Source organism: Varanus komodoensis, unplaced genomic scaffold (genome assembly GCF_004798865.1).
Source record: "Varanus komodoensis strain SLA01 unplaced genomic scaffold, ASM479886v1 scaffold50, whole genome shotgun sequence".
NCBI classification, from domain to species: Eukaryota; Metazoa; Chordata; class Lepidosauria; order Squamata; family Varanidae; genus Varanus; species Varanus komodoensis.
The window spans coordinates 3,843,920-3,865,575 of NW_025336088.1; the positions used below are offsets into that span (position 1 = coordinate 3,843,920).

At 43.3% G+C, this 21,656-nt stretch overlaps 1 protein-coding gene across 7 annotated transcripts in view; it reads right to left on the bottom strand.

The window, feature by feature from the left end:
- The window catches only part of MED24 (mediator complex subunit 24), a 66,806-nt gene that overhangs the window by 40,338 nt on the left and 4,812 nt on the right, over positions 1-21,656 (bottom strand). For 6 of the 7 annotated variants that reach the window (XR_006416382.1, XR_006416383.1, XM_044447054.1 and 3 more), the window contains exons 3-8: positions 12,979-13,061; positions 11,693-11,731; positions 4,507-4,580; positions 1,554-1,777; positions 452-563; positions 171-321 (exon numbers count right to left, since the gene is read on the bottom strand). Coding sequence is in view for 5 of the 7 variants with exons in the window: in XM_044447054.1 (XP_044302989.1) it covers positions 171-321; positions 452-563; positions 1,554-1,777; positions 4,507-4,580; positions 11,693-11,731; positions 12,979-13,061 (683 nt within the window). In the remaining 2 variants the exon portion in view is untranslated. Of the gene's footprint in view, positions 1-170; positions 322-451; positions 564-1,553; positions 1,778-4,506; positions 4,581-11,692; positions 11,732-12,978; positions 13,062-13,406; positions 13,509-21,656 lie in introns of those variants that run through there. The other variant, XM_044447055.1, reaches the window with a different exon arrangement.

Below are 21,656 nucleotides of genomic sequence, written 5' to 3' on the forward strand. Positions count from 1 at the left end.
GAGAGAGAGAGAGAGCGAGAGAGCGAGAGAGAGAGAGAGAGAGACAGCGAGAGAGAGAGAGAGCGAGAGAGACAGCGAGAGAGACAGCGAGAGAGACAGCGAGAGAGACAGCGAGAGAGACAGCGAGAGAGACAGTGAGGCACAACATCCTTTCGATGAGCCTGCCATACCTGCATCCTTTTGACCATCATGAGCTGCTCCACCAGTGGCTGTGGTTCTCCAGTCAGGTTCATTGTACCCTCTAGTAGCACCACAGCATGGATAGTGGGGAAGCCAGTTTTGTTCAGCTGTTCTGCATGCACTGACAGCATGGTGGGGATTCTGTGCAGGAAATTAGGACAGGAGGGAAGAAGATACACTAAAATGCAGTTACTTCTGCATGTGTGTGTGTGTGGCAGGGAGGGGGGAGCGGAATTGCTTATTCCAACACCCACAGCTGCAGTTTTCTCACCCTTTGACAAGGCTGATGCACTCCTCAGCCTGGCTCCGCAGTTGGTTGTTGCTGATGTGTCCCAAGCTGTCTCCCAGTTTGGCAAGTGACTGCTCAATGGCATTCCAAGAAGCTAGAGAAGAGACATGGGAGTTTTTTAAAGTTCCAGTCAAGTATATTCCTCAATTTAACAATACAGCTAGGACAGCCTCAAAACCGAAAAAGGTAATAACTCAAAATGTAGCAGTCCACACAGCACACTCTTATGGGATTGTTTTCTCTTACAGCATATATTCAGGCCGCTTTTTATGTACATGTATACTGGCCTTTGGAATTCAGCAGAAACCTGAGAGGAAAAAGGGCCCAACAGACAGTGCTATTTGTGCCTTAACACATCCACTAACAAATAGTGCGTAGCAGTAGCAGAAGCAAGAGCAGAAAAGTTCTTACCACCAACTTTGTCTCCCCCAACATCTGCATCTGCCCATATGCACAGAAATAGACTTGCTGGATTCAAGATCTACACTAGGATCTGCTTCATATTACCTCAGACCAATGATCAATCCATTAATATCCAGTTAAAGCACTGTCTATTTTATTTGCTAGTAGGTCCTACTCTAATATTTTCCAGTCCTGCTACTCAGGATCTATTAACTGGAAAAGGTAGGTACTGAACCCAGAAATAAAAACTGTTCAATTTTATCATCTGGCCCTTCTTCAAATTAAGGCTTTTATCATGACTATAGTTCTGAGCACATAGGATCACATCTCAGACTTTGAAATACAGTATTTGTATACTGAAGTTTAAAAGGCATAGGAAGAACTGCAAAGATTAATCATTTTGGGAAACAGCTGGGAAAATGTAGCTTTGCCTGGCAGGAAGGTAGCAGTGCCATCTTATATAGGCAGAGGCCAAGACTTTGAGCCAGTACAAGCTCTGCTAAAAGAGGCTGAGGAACTCCTGCGTCAAACCTTGTAAAAGGCCCCAGACATGCTTTTTTTTTTTTAATAATTCCCAGTCATGGCATATAGGTGACTCCTAAGTCAATCACAGATTGAAATTAAGTCTCCTACAGTTCTTTCTTATTGCAATAATACTGTGTTTGCTATACAAATAACATACATGTCTCTTCCAACTTGGCTATATGAATCAGGGCCTGGTTCTTGGGGCTACCAAGGATTTTCAGCAGCCGCTCCAAGCACATCTTGAGCTGAATCTCAGTTGCTCCCTGCTCCAATGGCTCCTTGAGTTTCTCTGTGTAGAAGGCGGCACAGCGCAGCATCCAAATGAGGACACTCATCAAGGCACGACAGAGGCCAATGCATTCTTCTGCCTTGCCATGGCAGCTGCAGAGAGTAAACAAAGAGTAAACAGTTAATCTTTAACAAAGACACTGACTTCCTTAGCTCAGCCACACTGTTGTAGGGTCTCTAGAACTTCCACTGGGGTCCACTATTTTCCAGGTCCCATACATTCACTCCACCACCCAAATACAGGTTGAGCTTCACCAAAATAAATGAAGATCCAAAGGGAAATCCTGTCAGAGATTTAGATGCCACCTTCTCTTCTCTGAGAAGGGTGAGAGAACAGAAATGCCAATCCTGATGGAAACACATCAGGAAAGGAGTCTTTCTAGTTGAGTTCTAATTTACTGTGCAGGAGCCTGAGCTACTCAAAGAAGCAGTGCTGGGACATCCAACCCAGGTTTTCATCACCACTTAGCTGGGAAACTCCAAAAAGGCCAGTTCATTGCCCATCACTGACAAAGAAGAAACATTGTGGCCCATTCCAGATAGCTTTCAGTGGTCCAGGTGATGGGGACCAATTGCTTCTATAGAAACACTGAACCCCACAGTCAACGGAGAGGGAGCGGGACAACAGATAGATTGGCACAAGCTGAATGTCTTTCCTTCACTCACAGGAAAGAGAAAGTTATATCTACCTGAATGGCTCAGAAAGTAAAGGAGGCCACCTTTTCAGGTACACAGTGCACCTTACCAAGAGACTGATCTGCATGCCAGGAAACTTCTGGTTCAAATCACGTCTTTCCCACAAACTTGCCAGGAAGCTTAAGCAAGCTACTACCTCAGCCTCAATCCTCCATCTGCAATGTGGGCATAATACTATTCAACCTCCTTACATGACTGTTTTAAGGTTCATGGAGATAATGCAGAAGCAGTGATTTGAATCCTGTCATTAACACCACGCACAGTAACTGGAAGGGGAAGGGGCCCAGAAAGGGCTCAAGAGGCAAAACTCTGCTACTCAACCACTCTAGGCCGCCTATGCCTTTCCTACTGGGGTTTCATAGCAACCTCAGGAAGAGATGGGATAATGGAGGATTTCTTCTATCAGGCAGGGTACTAAAGTCTCTGACTGAAAGAAATCAAGTATCCGGGGCTTGCACACTGTGGCACTGCTGTGCACATAGTCACATTCACAATCACCACAGTACTTGCCTTTGTTTAAACAAATTAAAAAGCGAAAAGGAAAATTATCCAAGCCTATGATTAAAATGGACTGGCCCAGAAAGCTAATGAGGATTGAGGAAGAAACCCTTTTGACAGGACAAGTACTACTACAACCGACACAAATAATCCCAGACCTGAAGGGTTTTGATCAAATTAAAAAAACAAAAGATTGAATTAACAAGGGAGAGGATTAAGTAGTGGCTTTCTATCTAGATGTGAACAGCTGTTTATCAGTGTTCTGGTGATAGGTTAATATTCATTGTTTCTATTTTCTTTCAGGAAGGAAGAGTTCCTATCTTCTCACATTTCCATCTGCATGAGTATACTAACCCAGTTAGCTCTAAACTAAGAGCATTAACATTACAGATTTGGTCAGATTTTTAGAATGCTAGGGTCTTTCATTTATTGAACTGAAAGACAAGATGAAAGATAAGTAAGTTACATGCAAGGTTGCAGATTTCCCTGCAGAACCCAGAACCCTAACAGTTCCTGTGTTGTTCTCTTGTTGGTTTATTCTATGCATTTTGAAAAGCACACTTCTAGTCCTCATGATTGTGAAGATGTTTGCAACATCAATCACTGCATATAACATGGGGATTCACCGTATGCCAATGTCTATTTCACTCTTTCTTTAATTCCAGAAGCCCCCTGCTTCCTCAAATGCATTGTATAGTTTGTTTTTATATATATTCTGGCCACCTAGCTGGCTTTTGTCCCTGGACGAAGCAATTGAGCAAGTCTGACACAATAGCCAGTTATCGCATATAGGCTAGTAAACTTTCTATGGCTCCCAACTGTTTTACTTTTATATTTATTTGATAAATACCTTGCCTTTCAAGTAAGGAAAGAAAATACAATTTTGAGTTACAGAGTTTCCAATCACTTGGGCCAGCATGCCCATCACAGTGCCTCCACCTCAGTATCCATCATGCCCTTGAGGACTAAACAAGAACACACTCTGAGTACACTCTGGATTAGGTGGCCTTGGTCTGAATTAGTGATACATTTTCATGCTCTTAAGAAAGGGGATATACCCAACATAAATTAGTTAACCCTTAATTAATAGGAGATCCAGTTCTTTGAAGTGATCACTTGTTGCTTAGGCCAAGAAAGGGCCCATTTCAGCCTTATGAGAGCCATTTACTTGCTTGCTTACTTCCTGTACACCGTTTAGAGATCCTGACTGGATACAAGATAGGTCACAATTGTTTTTAATAATAAATAATAATAAGTTACTTTTACTAGAATTCCCATAGTTCACCAATGAATTTTAACATTTACAATGCAGAGGTGCATACCAAAGATCTGTCAGCAATTAAGGCAAAACTAAAATGTGTTAAGTGTCCTGAAAACATGTTCTTATTTCAAAAGATAAGAAGCTTTGCTCAATCAGACTAAATACCTAAACCATGATTCGTACAGCCTGCTTAGATATGGTTGTTCTATCAAGTTCTTAAAAGCATCATTCAGCTTATTATCATGCTTCATATTCTTATGGCTCATTTTTGTTTATTGTAGCTTCCATGCTATTTCCATGTTTTGTTGAAAATGACAACAGCAGCAACCTGCAGGGTCTTCACAGTTGATTGGCGGACACACACTACCTGAGCCGGTCACAAAACATATCCATGATTTCCAGCAATGACTGGACACAGAGGTCTCGGGAGAAATCATCAAACTGAAACAGGGAAAGCAAAAACAAAGAAGCTGGTCTCAAAATAAACAAGATAACTAACATGCAGAACATGGAATTAGGCTTCCCACAATATAGTTTCCTACCTGAACATGTTCTTTATGTAAGACACTGATATCTTGATGCAATGCAGACTATACTTTATGCCCTGCTCAGCATTTCAATAGGCTCTAAAAGACAGTTATTTATCAAGTGCCACCACAAGCAACTATGTTCCCAACATATTGACATGGCTCTTAAAATCCTCATTTTGGTGTAGACATAACATTTTCTTGACTGGAAGAACAAAAACGCCTATCATGTTCTCTTCTTTCTTCTCCCACTGAAATTCTTTCCTTTCCAGTCTATATGGGTGTCTACATCAGAGTGACTCACAGAGGTGGTGCTGGCATTCTCCTGCTAGGGTTAGAGCCCTGAATCTTTCATTTGGAGCCCCAGTATCTGGGAGGCCATCTGCCCCACCCTGCCACTGCCCATGGGCACTTGCTGAAGGAAAGGTTCAAAGGTTCAAGGGGATTTTATGCAGCACAAGGTGATCCGTGCTGCGTAAAATCCCCCTGGATTAGTTGACTTTTGCACACATGTGCCTCACCTCCTGCTGTCTCCCACATTGAAATTTTCTGCCTGTGTTGTTTCCCAGAGTTAAACGCCCTCTTCTGCCTTATCCATAACTCTCCTTTACAAATGGGGTGTCATTCAAAAGATCCTGTCTCCTGACAAGATGCACAGAGACTTTACTCTATGCAAATACAATTTTTTCTTTGGCAGGGGGGCAAGGGAACCTAACACCTTCCCTGGTGAATGATAAACCTGCAATTTTTAACCAGTGGCTCCATATTAGCTCCAAATCTTAGTTTTAAACAGTATCTTATAGCTAAGCATGGTTAGTGTCAGCCTGGATACAGTTGTAATGCCAACAATAGATAATGCTAGAAAAACAGACATGGAAGAAATGGGAAAGGGGCATATGAGCCAGAAAAATATACCTAATCTCATAAGCAGTCAAGGAAGAGATCATAAGAGATCAGAAAATCTCTTGCACTGGCCATATGTAGATATCACTTCAGAATAAACACATGCTATTTTTTAAAAAAATAAGTACTATATTACAGATATATGCTGCCTTTCTTCCTCTTGCAAGGAACACAAGTCAGCTTACATGTTTTTTCCTCCTCTCCATTTTATGCTCACAACAACCATGTGAGATAGTTTAGACTGTGAGGCTGTGAATGGCCCAATGTCATAAAGTATGTAAGTTTCTGAGTACAAGTCCAACACTCTCACCACTACGTCACAGTGGCACTGGGGAAGGTGAAAGTTTTTCTCAAGAACAGAAGTGGCATTAAATTGCCAAGCATAACGTCTGAATTCATAGAAAAGCAAATACTGAATAATACCAAGACTATATTTGAGCAAAAATTTCAAACCTCTTTAGTCTAAGCTGAACACTTACACACTGGGCAGCTTTGCACAGTCATGGAGGGAAAGTATCCATTGTGGCTCTTTGCCTTTCCAGCTTGTGCCAGTTGCAGACTAATTAGCCTAATTATTCACACCAGATGCAGGTTGTCATGACATCTGAATCCAGCAAGACTGGTGGTTGAGATACTTTACAAATCACTATGAAACAGATTGCTGGGTGGTTTGTAAACCACCCGTCTTCACCAAGTTCAGACATCAGAAAAACGTGTGCCAGATGAGGTGAAGTGTGGTAATTATGTTAATTAGGTGGCTCACAACCAGTACACATGGGGAGGAAAAATAAACCACTGATTTATTTTCCCCTCATAAGCATGCAAACCTGGTAGTGTCAAGTTTCTATTTTATATTTTGGTGTGCAAAAATCCTTATGGATTAGGTTGCTCTAGAGCAAATGTTTATTTATTTATTAGATTTATATCCCACCTTTATTCTTTTCTTTTTTTAAAGAGATCAAAGCTCTTAACACCACACTGGCCCTCTTACAGACTAGCACTCAATGGTCATATGTTCAGCAAACTACATGATACACTACTCCATAGACTACATTGTGGGGTAGTAGTTTTAAATGTACTCTCAGGTAAAATAAATGCAATAGCCTTCACTTCACATAGAAAACATGCACAGTGAGGTAAGGATCACTCTTCTTGATGGGCTGGTATTTTTACACAGCGAGTTTTTGTGTGACACAGTTATAAAATACAATTACCACTTGACAGTTCAATTGGTTACTCAGCTCTCACTCCATAGCTAAGCTGGAGCTGAAATAAGGCCCAAGATTTACAACTTACAGGACTATCCTAAATTGTGGGGGGATTTCCATGATGGAGGAACTGCCATAAAGGTTGGTCAGCTCACTGTGATTGGGGTGGGATTTTTCTCCTTCACCAGCAGTTTTCTTGTTTAAAAGAAAAATTCCCTCCCATTGACACCAATTGGAAGAGAAATAACTATGCAGTTCTAAATTATACCCTAGACTGGCATACTTTGGAGTCCAATCCAGAGGTATGTTTGGGAAGGAAGGGGGCCCTTGGTCCTGTGAATTCAGGTCTGCCACTGTCACATCTTAGAAACTCCCCAATTTAAGTCCTACAGCCAGCAAAAACACCACCAACAGTACTTCTACACATGGAGTTTTCTGTCACCCTTTGGGGTAGTAGTGATGTCCTGCCAGCACAGCAATGTCCCCCAACATAGTGGCACTTCCACAACCTCTCAACCTGCCTCCTACAGAAGTTTGGATTACTGTTCTTTGTTTCTTTATAATATTGTTAGGCAGCGTTTCAATAGAAGGCAGTTTACAAACAAACAAGATAAAAGGGCATTGAGCAAAACCAACCAGCAAGTGTTTAAAACTTAGAACTAAAAGTTACTAAAACCCTGAGAACAGGAAGATCAGATCTTGGCTTCTAAATGACAAAACACTGGTGTCTCCCTTACCTGTTGATGCCACAGAATGGCACTACTGAAATAGCCCTCTCCCTGGTCACCTTCTGTCTCACCCCCACACAGAAAGAGCATGTAGGAGAGTCTCCAATACAGATTTAACATTTAGGGCAAGTTCATATGGAACAAAACAGTCATTTAAGTATGCTTGTCCCAGGAAGCACTAGGTCTTAATGATTAAGTTCAGCCCAATGATGCACTAGACTAGAACCAGGGCATTTTGGGGAATGGTCCTTTGTGTTCAGAGCAATGGATTCTAATCCACATCTTCCATATTCTGAGCCTGCTGAAGTTTCTGAACTTTCCTCAAGTCTTTCATATAATGGTTTAAATTAATCCAGCCTGGATGTTACAAGAGCATCAATAGCTAGTACAGCTGCCTTAGGTGGTAAATGTGCTTTATGCCACAGATGCAACTCAAGCAAGGGAAAGACTGGATAAAACAGCACACATGAAAACACACATCCCAGTTAAAACTTGCTCCTTAAGGAGACACGAACCCTATTCAGAGTCACAGAACCTCCCAAATCCATTGAATCACAGACTAACTGCACTTGTGCCTTGCCTGAATTGAATTGCACCCTAGGTCTCAGTTAATTACATCCATAAATAATTTTAAATCTTCCTAGTACCAAATGGGGGGAAGGACAGGAGGAGTAGAAGACTTGTCCACTGTGAATGGTCTTGCATATAGCTCTTTGCAACATTTGTATTGAACTAAATCCAACTTACAAATTCTTTAGTGACTGCCAAAACAAACCCTAAAAACATATTAGAAGAAATACATTCAGTTATTCATTCTTTGCACATCATTTATATTTTTGTTGACCTCTGCCTGCCATCTTCTGCTAAGCCTTCATTTCAGCCAAAAAGATTGGAAGCACAGCAGTGGAGAGGATGCTTCTAATGTGAAACTCACAACTCTGAATTCAGCTCTAGATAACTGTAAGTAATTAGATATACTTAGGCACAGTTAGACGGGCAAAGAAATAAATCCTTGTTCCCTCCATTCTATCTTCTATTTGCCATCTAGCAGAACTTTTTAGGCTTGCCCAGCTAAATGCTGCTACAAGGACATCCTAGACTTGCCTGAGACCCCTTGTAAGCTATTTGCTGGGCACTTCTAGGACAAAATATCTTGCATCCTCTAGGACTTAGGCTTTGGTGTCAGTCAGGTGAAGTACCCAGGGCACAGTCTGGTCTGGTCTGGTTTTGTTGGATGAGTTTCAGTTGGTGCAGCTCAAAGACACTCACAAGGTGCTTGAAGAAGTTCATCCAACCACTTCTGTACTGGATCCTTACCTCTGTGGGGTGGTGGACTACCACCTGAAACAAAGTGGTAATCAGTGCCTCTGAGAGAGAGAGTGGCCCCATGCCAGCTGGAAGAGGCAATGATGAGACCACACATGAAGAAATTCTGTCTGGACCTGGAATATCTCAACAACTTTAGGCTAGTGATAAATGTTCCTTTCCTGGGTAAGGTCCTTTATCAGGTGGTGGCCAACCTACTCCAGACACCCTTTGAGGAGACAATTTATTTAGATCCATTGTAACTGGGTTCAAGCCAGGGTCACCCTGTATGATGATTTATGACAGGAGAGAGACAAGGGACTATGACCCTGTTGATACTTTCTTGAATCTCTCAGTGTTTTTCAATATCATCTACCATGGTGTCCTTCTGGGTGACTATTTGAGCTAGAAGTGGGGGATACAGCATAGCAGTAGCTCTGCTCCTACTTAGACAACCATCTCCAGAAGATGGTGCTTGAGAAATACTGACTGGTCCCATGGATCCTCCAGCATGGAGCTCCTCAGGAGTTGGTCTTGTTCCTCATGCTATTTAACATCTATATGAATCCAATTAGTGGGATCATCCAAAGTTTTGGAGTGTTTTGCTATCAGTATGCTGATGACATATAACTCTACTTCACTTTTAATATCTATCAGATGAGGCTGTAGATGTGTTAAACCAGTGTCTGGCTTTAACAATGGACTAGATGCAGGCTAAGAAACCAAAGAATCCAGGCAAGAAAATGATGCTGTAGGTGGCTGTGTTCTTGAAATGGATGAGGTTGTTCAACCAGTTCTGGATGGGATTGTGTCTTCCTTGAAGGAGCAAGTTCATACCATGGCGTTTTGGAGCTGTCTTGGTCACTTGAAACTCAGTGGTATAGACTGCCTCTCATTAAATTCAGCTGGTGGCTCAGGTATCCTCAGCATGAGAGGGATAGCCTGGTTTTAGTTATTTGATCTCATAATTTCCAAATTAGCTTATTCCAATATACCCACATAGAGCTGCACCTGAGGATTGTTCAGAAACTGCAGCTTGTAAAAAATATAGCACCTAGACCATGAGTCTTCAAACTACGGCCCGCGGGATGGCCATCCATCAGGCCCACACTGCCATTCGCCGCCCGCTGCACAGGTAGGGAGGTGGTGGCTCGCTCGCTCACTCACTTGGGGATGGTCTCTGGGCGAGCAAGCCGCCGCCTGCCTCCCATATGCACGTGCTTGGAGATGTTCTCCAAGAGAGCAAGACGCCGCTGCCGCCTGTCTCCCGTATGCGCGCGTGCTCAGAGATGGTCTCTGAGCGAGCAAGCCACCACCGCAGCCTGCCTCCCGTATGCGCACGCTCCGCTCGCTGCTGCCTTGCAGCGGGGAGATGATGGCTTGCTTGCTGGGAGATGGTTTTGGACTTGCTGGGAGATCTGAGCGAGCGAGCGAGCGAGCCACCGCCGCACGTGCACCCAGGCACCCCCACCTCACCCGATGGTCACCACAGCCTTTCAACTGGCCCCCTATTCAAAAAGTTTGAGGACCCCTGACCTAGACTAATAACCAGGACCAGACAGTCCTCATATATAACACCAATTCTGACTTGCTTTCACTGGCTGCCAACATGCTTCTGAACCTGATTCAAGGTGCTGGTTTTAGCTTAATAAATTTAACACAACTTGGGACCACAATTCTTGATGGAACACCTCTCCCAGCTACAAACTACACAGAAGCTACAACCAACATTTGAAGTCTTCCTCTGAGTGTGACTGCCAAGGAAGGCTCCAAGGGCAGCAACGACCAGGACAGCCTTCCCTTTGGTGGAATGATCTCCCCACTGAGGTCCATCTGGCACCACCTCTAACATCCTTCCAGCACCAGGTTAAGACCGCCCTCTGTGTTGCAGCATTTAAAGACATCTAAGGATACTAAATGGCTTGATAGATGTCAGGTCACCTATACCAGGTGCTTTTAACAGGTCAATTTTGTATTAAATATCATTTTAGCTGTGAAAAGTACATTTTGAAGCACTTGATGGTTTTAATGCACTATAGCCCTGTTTTAGGAACTGTTTTAAACTGCCCAGGGAGCTTTGGCTACCAGGGAGTACAAAAGCAGAAGATAAGCCAACAGTTATGGTTCCTTCTCATAAAGGAAAGCAAGAATGGCTCAGCACCCCCCACCATTCACTGCTGGTAGAAGAGGAAATAGAGCAGGAGATGTCTCCTGCCTTTTTGTTACCTGATGCAGCTGGTGCTTTTCCAAGGAGGTTGCATATGTGGCAGATGGTGGTAGTAGATCCAATGCCTCTTCTGCACTACCTTTCCAAATTTTAATCAAGGCTTGAGAAGGGGCATGTGGCTAAATCCTACTCACTACTTTAGCCACTAAAGTGGCTGGTGGGAATAAGTCACTCTGCTTGTCTTCTTCAGGAAGCAGCACCCCCCCACCCCACCCCTTCCTGCTGCTGCTTGAATGTGGGGCCAGGATGCAGGACCACAGGGTTAGCGGCGCTACCCTGGGCTTAAGGTGTCATGTGAACCTTCCCATAAACAGAGATAATGGTAGAAAGCAAGTCAAGTCCCACCACGTCCCAAACCTTTAGTCATCCTGTTTAGAAAAACTGCATATTCCGTTTTTCCAGTTTGTACTGCCAGACACTGAAAAGAACAATAAAAATTTGCAAGCAATCACAAGGAAACTTGCTATGGCTTTAAGCAAGACTAGAGCTTCACTCAAGTTCACAGAAACTGCTAGGTTATACAACAGGTACTATCCTTTGCAGTCAGATTTCCACAACTTTTGAAAACAAGTCAGTCCTTTCTATCTGAAGATATCAGGAAATAAAGCAATGATTAAGGTTTAGATGAGGAGGTGGAGAAACATTTGAATGCTACCTTGCTGATGGCCATCAGAACAGTAGAATAGGACACCATCTGTAAATGAGAGGGGAGGAAGGAGAGGAGGGGGAGGGAGATGGTTACTAGCCAGAACTAACATTTAAACAAACAAACCCACAAACAAGCCCTGCCATTTCGACCGCCATGGGGGGCGACAAGGTCACTTAACAGCGATGCAGCTTGTTGCTCAAGCACTGGTCTGGCACAAATTTAAACAGACATTTTTAGGTGATGGCATATTTGCTTCATATCAGCTTTATAGTAAGCAGGAAGCAAAAGAAAAGGAGAGTTTTAAAAAGCAACAAAAATCTTCTCTCTGTGAAAAGATCTTGCAAGAATCTCACAGCACCACCTTTAGCAAAAGGAGGAGGAAAAATGCTGCTTACTCTTCTCACTTGAGGAAACACTATGCAAGTTAATATATCAACACTGTCTGCTTGGTTGAAAGTGAACAAAATAACTAAGATTCTCTTTCAGAGTAGTCACAGGTACTTTTTGCAATTTCTATTAAATGCTCATTTATTTTTTATTTATACTTGGCCCAATGGTTTGAACAATCCTCCAATAAAGCCAAAAATATATCACTCCAGGGCTGTGTGTGTCTGCTGCTTTCCAAAATTTACAGGCTTCACTAATTCAAAAACAAACAGAAACCAACCAGGATATTTCTAGTCCTTATGGTTTCAAAGATCTTCAGATTTCTCAGTAGCAAGTGGTAGCTGAGTATGATTTCCAGTGACTGCAAACAGCTATAACCCCCTTCCCCATGATTTAGCAAGACCAATGTTATATAAAAGGGGTTTTAATTAATAAATCTGCAGAATTATGTAAATAAAGACAACTAAGCAAACTGGCCAAACATTTCAGAGAGGAAAAAACTAAGAAAACCATGCCGTGTGTTGTTTAGATCTGAGTTCTGTGAGAACTTCCTTAAAGGGTATTTATTTCTTTATTTAATTTATATGCCACCCCACTAGCTATAGGCTCTCTGGGCAGCTTACAACGTATTAAAATTGAACAACATAAAACAATACAAGCACATTATAACATTTGTTACAAAGACCAATAATAACAATAAAATCAGTAAAAAAAATTAACAGAATTAAAACGAAAATAGGAAAACCTGAACTAATAAATACTAAATGCTATATGTATGTATAAAACCCAAAAATAAAGCATAAGCCATTTAAATTAAAAATAAATACACACATTCCCTAACTGAAAGTATTCATTTATCCCAATAACATCTGTATACACCATCTGAAGATAAAGGGGACGCCTACCTGGGAACTGATTGCATATTTCAGGTAGGACAAAAGCAGTGGGTTTGGAGATGGGCCAATCATGGCTTGTTCAAGGAGTGCTTCTGCAATTAAAAAAAGGAAAGAAATTCAACCTGAAAAATATGCCTTCTCATCTAGAAGAATGAAAGCCATCACTGGTGGACCTACAAAGTCTCACATGAAATCTAGGGCGCTCTCAGGAATTCCTATGATTTTTCATTTCTGGCAGTATAAGAGGAGTAAATAATTCAAGAAAGAAAAAAGCTAGTTCATTATTCCACAAGGAATTCTGGGTAGGAAATGGACACTGCCTCCGCCGCCCCCTCTCCCTGTGAGCTCAATGTGCTGCAATCAATGCACATGACCTTTGGGTAACCTCTGTAGCTTCAGATGGAACGGAACACTTCTCAGACATCACCTCTACTAACCCGCAGTGCATGCTGACACTTCCTAGGACTGAAGCAAGAGGGTGCAGAGGATGCTTGAGGACTGGCACAGACGATCTCTCACAGCAGAACGCAGGACAACAGAGGGTATTCACTTCCCAATGGCAGCCTGCCAGCACAGTGGATTTGACAAGACAGGATGGGGCAGAATACATCCTCTCTGCTCAGTCAAGCTTCTAATAAACAATTTGAATTACTAGAAATGAATGGGGGGGGTGCTTTAAAGCAGACTGTTTTGCAATCTTCCTGGTGTTCTCTCTTCCCTTTCCTTTTCCGCTTGTGTGCACTCTCTGTCTCAGTCTCAGTCTCTCTCTCATTCATACACATACACTCCCTTTTATGCTAAGACCAAAAAGATTGTGATCCCCTGTTATGTGTGTGCAGATAGGTGAAGACTTCTGTCTCATACCTCCCCAAACATTGACCTGGTTCTCACAATCAAAATAAGCCACCATGGTACAAACCACCATGCAAGGGGTCTTAAATTGAGATTTGGTAAATCCATTTCCTAGACCTGACTCAGCCATTAAAGTTCACTGGGTGACAGTGAGCCATTCAGTGACTCTCAGTCTAACCTACTTTACAGATTATTGCGAAAATAAAAGGGAAAGGAAGAAGATTACTACATAAGCTGCCTTGGGTTCCTTGTAGGGAAAAGGTGGCATATAAATGTAATAAAAATATCTATAATAAATCAATTTAAATTGCAATGTGTACAAGATGAAATTTCCATAATCACTGTCCATGTACAATTTGCTGTGGCATAAAACTCCAAATGGGTTATTGGAGGGCTGTTTCCCCCTGCAGCAAGATATGCCACCCAGGTTTCGATGACACAACAAGCTGCACCCAGGGGTGATTATGAAAATTGCACCCCATATATGCCATGTTTTCAATAAGTCACTGTAGCTTACTTTAATTGTGAAGCATACCCTGTCATTTTTAATCATATATATAAAACACCTAGGAATTATGTGGTTTTCTAAAAGGTTTTTTTTTAAACTTACACCACTTTAGGTGCTTTGGAAATAACCATCATAAAAAGTGCTGCTGCAGCTGCAGGCATCTAAACATTACACTACACCTTCACAGTTCACCACACCTTTAAGAATTAAACAGCAATTGGCACTACTCCAATCCCAGTCATTAAGTACTGTTAGCTGTCACTAGGCCTAACCAGTGGTGTTGTCCATAGCAACTCATTCAGCCTATCTATAATTGCACTACTTATATCTCATCGGTGTTGGCTGTGTTCTGGAGTTGCTCCTAGCAACAGCTACTACCACCACAGGTGCAGACTTCTGAAGTTGGCCAAGCAATCATTTGGACTCATCTGACCAAATTCTCTTACAATCCTTTCTAAGGTGCCCTTTCCAGAGTTACCTTAGCAACCACTAGGTTTGCTCACAGTTCCATCACTACAGCTATCTATAGTTATTCCCATCCGAAGTGCCTTCCGGGTATCACTGGACATTTTCTTCTCATTCATCTCCTGTAATTCTTTAAAGTTACGACTTATCGACGTCATGATTTTTCTCCCATAAAACTATGCACCCACTCACAAAGTCTTGCACCTTTGTAGTTATCCATGCATGGTCTTTGCAGGGTTTCCACAACTTATGAGGACATAAAATTGTCATATCTAAACAAAGAGCCAATATCTTCCTCTGAAGCTCAGTTAGAAAACTACAGCAGTCATGAAGGAATATTAATAATGATCACTGTTGTTTATATTCCGTCATTAATCCACATGGTATGTAACAAAATTAAACAGAACAGAACTCAGCCTTAAAAGCTTTAGAGCCGTAAAAAATATAGTGCTGAGCAAACTTAAAATTCCACCACTTGTACCATACAAGACATGATACTAGCATTATCTTAAAAGTCTTATCTTGTTTTTAAAATGAGAGTAAAACAGAAAAGGAATGCTCTAGCCCATAAGAAGAAATCCAAAAATCTAGAAGGTAAAACAAAATTAAATATTATACAGAATTCCAAGTATGATAGGCCTTTTCTTCTAAATATTTTTCTAGTTCTTACAAAGCTAAGTAAGTCAACTATGTAGCTAGTATTTACCTAGGTTTCAGAATCTGGAGGGAAACATTATAGGTTTAGAATAGTGTGAAGATGCATCTGCCTTGGTCAATTAAGACAGTTAAAAACCAGTTTACTCACTGCAGCCGCATTCAAACATGACAAACTATGGCTTGTTAAGTGAAATGCAAGCTTCTGACTCACATTTCCTCTCTCCTTCTGGGGCAGACACAAGGATACTACAGATTTTCTCTTCTGTAAAGAGAAGGTAAAGAAGACTTTACCATTGTAAAGTCATGGTAAACTTCCGGGGCAACTGTCTTAGATGTGAAAGACACCACACTGCAGTGGTTCCACTCCTACTTGGATGACAGGCTCCAGAAGGTAGTGCTTGGGGGTATTGTTCTGCCTCTTGGAGCTCCAGTATGGAGCTCCTCGGGGGTCAGTTCTGCCCGCCTCCCCCCCATGCTATTTAACATCTATATGAAGCCACTGGGTGAGGTCATCCAGAGTTTTGGACTACATTGCCAACAGCATGCTGGTGACACGCAACTCTTCTCTCTCCTTCTCATCTTCAGGAGGTGAGGCTGTGGATGTGCCGTACTGGTGCCTAGCCACGACCATGGGCTGGATGAGGGCTGACAAAGTGAAGCTCACCTCAGGCAAGACGGAGATGCTGTTGGTGGATGCTTATTCTGACTGGATGGAAGGAATCCAACCTGTTCTATATGGGGTTACCTACCTGAACCGGTGCCTGGCCGAGGTAATGGACTGGATGAGGGCCAATAAACTGAGGCTCAATCCAGACAAGACGAAGGTCCCGTTGGTGGGTGGTTTGGGCTTCGGGGTGGGGGACTTGGGCCTTGTCCTAAATGGGGTTGCACTCCCTCTGAGGGACAGGGTTCACAGCTTGGGAGTGCTCTTCGACCCTGAGCTGTGGTTAGGAGCACCTTCCTTCAGCTCTGGCTGATCCATCAGCTGCGTCCCTATCTGGAGAATGACTGCCTGGCGACAGTGACCCACGCGTTGGTAACTTCCTGACTAGATTTCTGCAACACGCTCTACGTGGAGCTACCCTTGAAGATGGTCCGGATACTTCAATTGGTGAAAAATAGAGCTGCCAGGTTGCTGATGGGGACTGGGCATTGTTCTCATATAACCCCAGTTCTCCGTCAGCTTCACTGGCTCCCTATTGAAGTCCGGGCCCAATTCAAGGTGTTGGTTATGACCTATAAAGCCCTTAACGGCTTGGGACCTGGTTATCTAAAGGAACGTCTGCATCCATATATGCCCACCCGCCCCCTACGTTTGGCAGCGGATGCCCTTCTCGGGGAACCCTCCATGAAGGATATTAGGAGGGTGAGCACCCGGAGGAGGGCCTTTTCTGTGGTGGCGCCCCACCTATGGAATGCGCTCCCCAGAGAGGTCTGCCTGGCACCGTCATTATTTGCTTTTCGGCGCCAGGCAAAGACCTTTTTATTTAAAAGTTATTTTAACCGTAAATTTATTATTATTGTATTTATAGATTTTAATATATAGCTGAGATGGTACATTTTTAAATTATTGATTGTATTTTTATGTCTGTTGTGAGCTGCCCCGAGGCTTTGTTGCGATGGGGGCGGCATAAAAATGTTTTAAATGAATAAACAAAAATAAATAAATGTTTTATATTGTTTTAAATATGCTACTATGAAACACCCAGAAAGCTTCAGCTATTGGGTGGCTAAATAAACAAACAAATAAATAACCACCAAGATTTAGCAATATGACTGAGTCCGATTAGCGTAATATCTAAGATCACTTCCTCGTGAGGTTTGTGCTCAAGAGCGGCCTTTCCCTCTGTAAGGGTGTGGACACAATTGTGTGGGCCCACCCCCGAAGCCGGATGGATCCAGATGGCCCTGGGGGAGTTTCCGGCTGACAAGACTGGTGCTCCTGTCGAAGCTCTGGTCGAACTATGGAATGGGGAAATGACCAGGGCTATTGACACGATCGTCCCTAAGTGTCCTCTCCCGCCGGGCAGAGCCCACTCTTCCCCTTGGTATACACCTGAATTGCGGGCGATGAAGCAGGTTGGGAGATGGCTAGAGTGTAGGTGGAGGAAATCACGGGATGAATCTGACCGAACACACTTAAGAGCCCATTATCAGGCCTATGCTGTGGCAGTGAGGGCGGCAAAAAAGAAATTCTTCTCCGTTTCCATTGCTTCCTCACAATGCCGTCCGGTGGAGCTTTTTCGGGTGGTACAAGGGCTAGTTCATCCTGGCCCTAAGAAAGATCTGGTTCCACCCTCGAAGGCCCACTGTGACAACTTTGCCAAGCATTTCAGGGAGAAAATCACTCAGCTTCGTCACAAGCTGGACTCCACTAGTGACTCAGGCTTCTGGGGAGATACCAATGTCGCTGTCTGGTCCAAAACTGATGGATGAATTTCAGTTACTGCGGCCTGATGATGTGGACAAGGTGCTTGGACAAGTACGTCCCACCACTTGCCTATTGGGACGCTTGCCCATCTTGGCTAATTAACAATGCCAAGCACGGAATAGGGACCTGGATCTTGGAAGTGGTCAACACCTCTCTGAGGGAGGGCCGGGTACCTGCCCCTTTAAAGGAGGTGGTAGTCCAACCGGTCCTGAAGAAGGCATCACTGGATCCAGAGATGGCCACTAAATATAGACCAGTGGCCAACATCCCGTTTCTGGACAAGGTGTTGGAGCAGGTGGTGGCGGGACAACTCTAAGCACTCTTGGATGAAACTGATTATCTGGACCCATTTCAGTCCAGCTTCAGACCCGGATACGGTACTGAATCTGCCTTGGTCGCCCTGTACGATGACCTGTGCAGGGAGAAAGACAGGGGGAGTGCATCCCTGTTGGTTCTCCTGGACCTCTCAGTGGCTTTCCATACCATCGACCATGGTATCCTTCTGGATAGGCTAGCGAGATTGGGGGTTGGAGGCACGGCTTTGCAGTGGTTCCGCTCCTACCTCAATGGCCGATTCCAGAAGGTGATGCTGGGGGACTATGGCTCTGCACCATGGCAGCTAAGCCATGGAGTACCGCAGGGATCCATTTTGTCCCCTTTGCTATTTAACATCTACATGAAACCGCTGGGAGAGGTCATCAGGAGGTGCGGGCTACGGAATCATCAGTATGCTGATGATACCAAGCTCTACCTCTCGTTCTCAACCAATCCAGGTGAGGCAGTGGCTGTACTGAACCGGTGCCTGGCTGAGGTAATGGGCTGGATGAGGGTCAATAAACTGAAGCTCAATTCAGACAAGACGGAGGTCCTGTTGGTGGGTGGATCGGGCTTCGGGGAAGGGGACCTGAACTTAGTCCTGAATGGGGTTGCACTCCCTCTTAGGGACAAGGTCCGCAGCTTGGGAGTGCTCATCGACCCAGAGCTTTCACTGGAAGCTCAGGTGACAGCGGTGGCGAGGAGCGCTTTCTTTCAGCTTCGGCTGATCCACCAGCTGCGTCCCTACCTGGAGAACGACTGCCTGGTGACAGTGACACATGCGTTGGTGACTTCCCGACTTGACTTCTGTAATGCGCTCTACATGGGGCTGCCCTTGAAGACGGTCTGGATAGAGCCTGGCAGCTCTATCCGGACCTGCCAGGCTCTAATTAGAGCTGCCAGGCTGCTGACGGGGACTGGGCGTTATTGTTCACATGACTCCAGTTCTCCGTCAGCTTCACTGGCTCCCCATTGAAGTCTGGGCCCAATTCAAGGTGTTGGTTATGACCTATAAAGCCCTAAACGGCTTGGGTCCTGGTTACCTGAAGGTGCACTTACATCCATATATGCCCGCCGGCCTTTGAGATCAGTGAGATCAGCGGGAGAGGCCCTTCTCTGGGAACCCTCCATGAAGGACATTAGGAGGGCAAGTACTTGGAGGAGGGCTTTCTCTGCGGTGGCACCCAATCTATGGAATGCGCTCCCTAGAGAGGTCCGCCTGGTGCTGTCGTTATTCATTTTTCGGCGCCAGGCAAAGACCTTTTTATTTAAACGTCATTTTAATTGTTAATATTATTTATTTATTTTATATCTTTGGCCAGGTCGACTCAAATTACATTGTTTTTATATTGTGATTAATTATTTATTGATGTGAGCCACCCCAAGGCTTCGGCGAATGGGGCGGCATAGAAGCTTCCTAAATAAATAAATAAATAAATAAATAAATAAAATCATTTCCACCTAAATTGCTTGAAAGCATTATTAAAGATAAAATTAGGAAACATGCAGAAATACAAGATTTGCTGAAAAAGAATTAACATGTCTTCTACAAAGTTAAGTCCTGTCTCATTAACCTTGTAGAGTACTTTGAGAGTATCAAGAAACTTCTGAACGGGGTGATCCAGTAGCCATTGCTTATTTTCAAAAGGTTTTGACAAAGCATACTTAGCAGTCAAGGAATAAGAGGGGAGGTCCTCTTATGGATCATTAATTGGTTAAAGAACAGAAAGCACAGAGTGGGATTCAATGCTAAATTCTTCCAGTGGAGGGATGTAACCAGCAAGGATTTGCCACAAGGACTGGGACAAATACCTTTCAATTAATTCATAAACGATCTGGAATTAGGGGTATACAGTGAAGTGGCCAGGTTTGACTACACCAAACTATTTAGCATGGTTAAAACAAAAAAGGGTGTGAGGAGCTCCACAAAGAACTTTCCAAGCTAGGAGAGCGGGCATCAAAATTGCAAATGCAGTTCAATCTAAGTGTAAAGTGACACACAGCGGGGCAAAAAGGGAAAATCCCAACAAGAAGTACGGGCTGACAGGATCTGAGCTACCATTGGCTAATCAAGAAAAAGCTCTTGGGGTTCTGGTGGACAGCTCAATGAAAACGTCAATCTGGTGTGTAGCTGCTGTGAAAAAGACAAACTCCATGTAAGGCATGATTAGTTAAGGAAATGAAAATAAAATTGCCAAGATCATACTCCCAGTATACAAATCTATCCTATGACTGTGCTTTGAATATAGTGTTTTGGCCACTGCAAGCAAAATTATCAAGGGGCTAGAGCAACTCTCCTGTGAGGAAAAGTTACAACAGCTTGAATTCCTTAGCTTAGGAAAAAGAAGGAAATACGTGATTCAGGTGTACAAAATTGTGTATGGTGTGAAAAGAGTTCATAAGATGACCTCTTTTCTTTCTCTCATACTGGAATCTGGGGTCAATCCTATGTAACAGATTGGTGGAGTTACTGGACAGATAAAAGGAAATACTTTTTCACATAATACACAGTTAAGCTATGTAATCCACTTCCACAAAATGTAGTGATGGCAACCAATTTATAGGTCCTCAAAGGTGACTGGATACATTTATGGATAAACCTTGATAAGCCTACATTGGATAAGCCTATCAATGGCTACTAGTTCTGATCGGCTACATGGTACTTCCAGTATCAAAGGTAATATGCCTAAGTACAACAATTGCTGAGGAACTTGGGCAGGAAGGTGCTGTTGTGATTGTATGCTAATACACTGAGGTTCTGCTTATGGTTCCAGTGGGTAGCAAGGTGGCCACTGTAAGAACAGAATACTGCGCTTCGATGGTCCCTTAGTCTAATCCAGCATAAGTTCTTATGTTCTTAAACCACAGTTAGTCTTAACTATGTTTTACTGAAACAAGGCAACTTCAACCCAAGGTTGACGGAACTAGTTTGTTTCAAAATGCCATAAATGGACCAAAAAGTCTGATAATTCACTGTGGGTTAAACAAGACACAGTAGCTTGTAGCATGGAGCACATGTCAGGTATCATTTGACTAATCACCTCCATGGCTGCAGTTGGTCATGATGTCTAAACCTGGGCAGGCTGGTTTGCTGGAGGGCAAATAAGATTCAAAAAGCTCACTGGTTATTTAAAGGCTGTTTTCTCCTCCAACAAGCCATGCTCCTTGAATCAGATGATCCAACAAATTGCACCCTGGTGGGTGATTAGACAAATGGTACTCATCACTGTTTAATCCATGGTAATCAAGCGAACCAGGTCAATGCAGCTTTTCACATTCAGACATAATGCTAAACTGTGATTAATTGAAAACAGAAGCAAAAGCTTCCAATTTCTTCCTCATGGCTGCACTGGAGGAGGAAAGGGAAAGTGGGAATGTTTTATGTCTGAATGCCAGCACTGGAACACAACCAAAAATACTTTTAGATATGAACCCTTTCTGTGTATGAACTGCCAGACA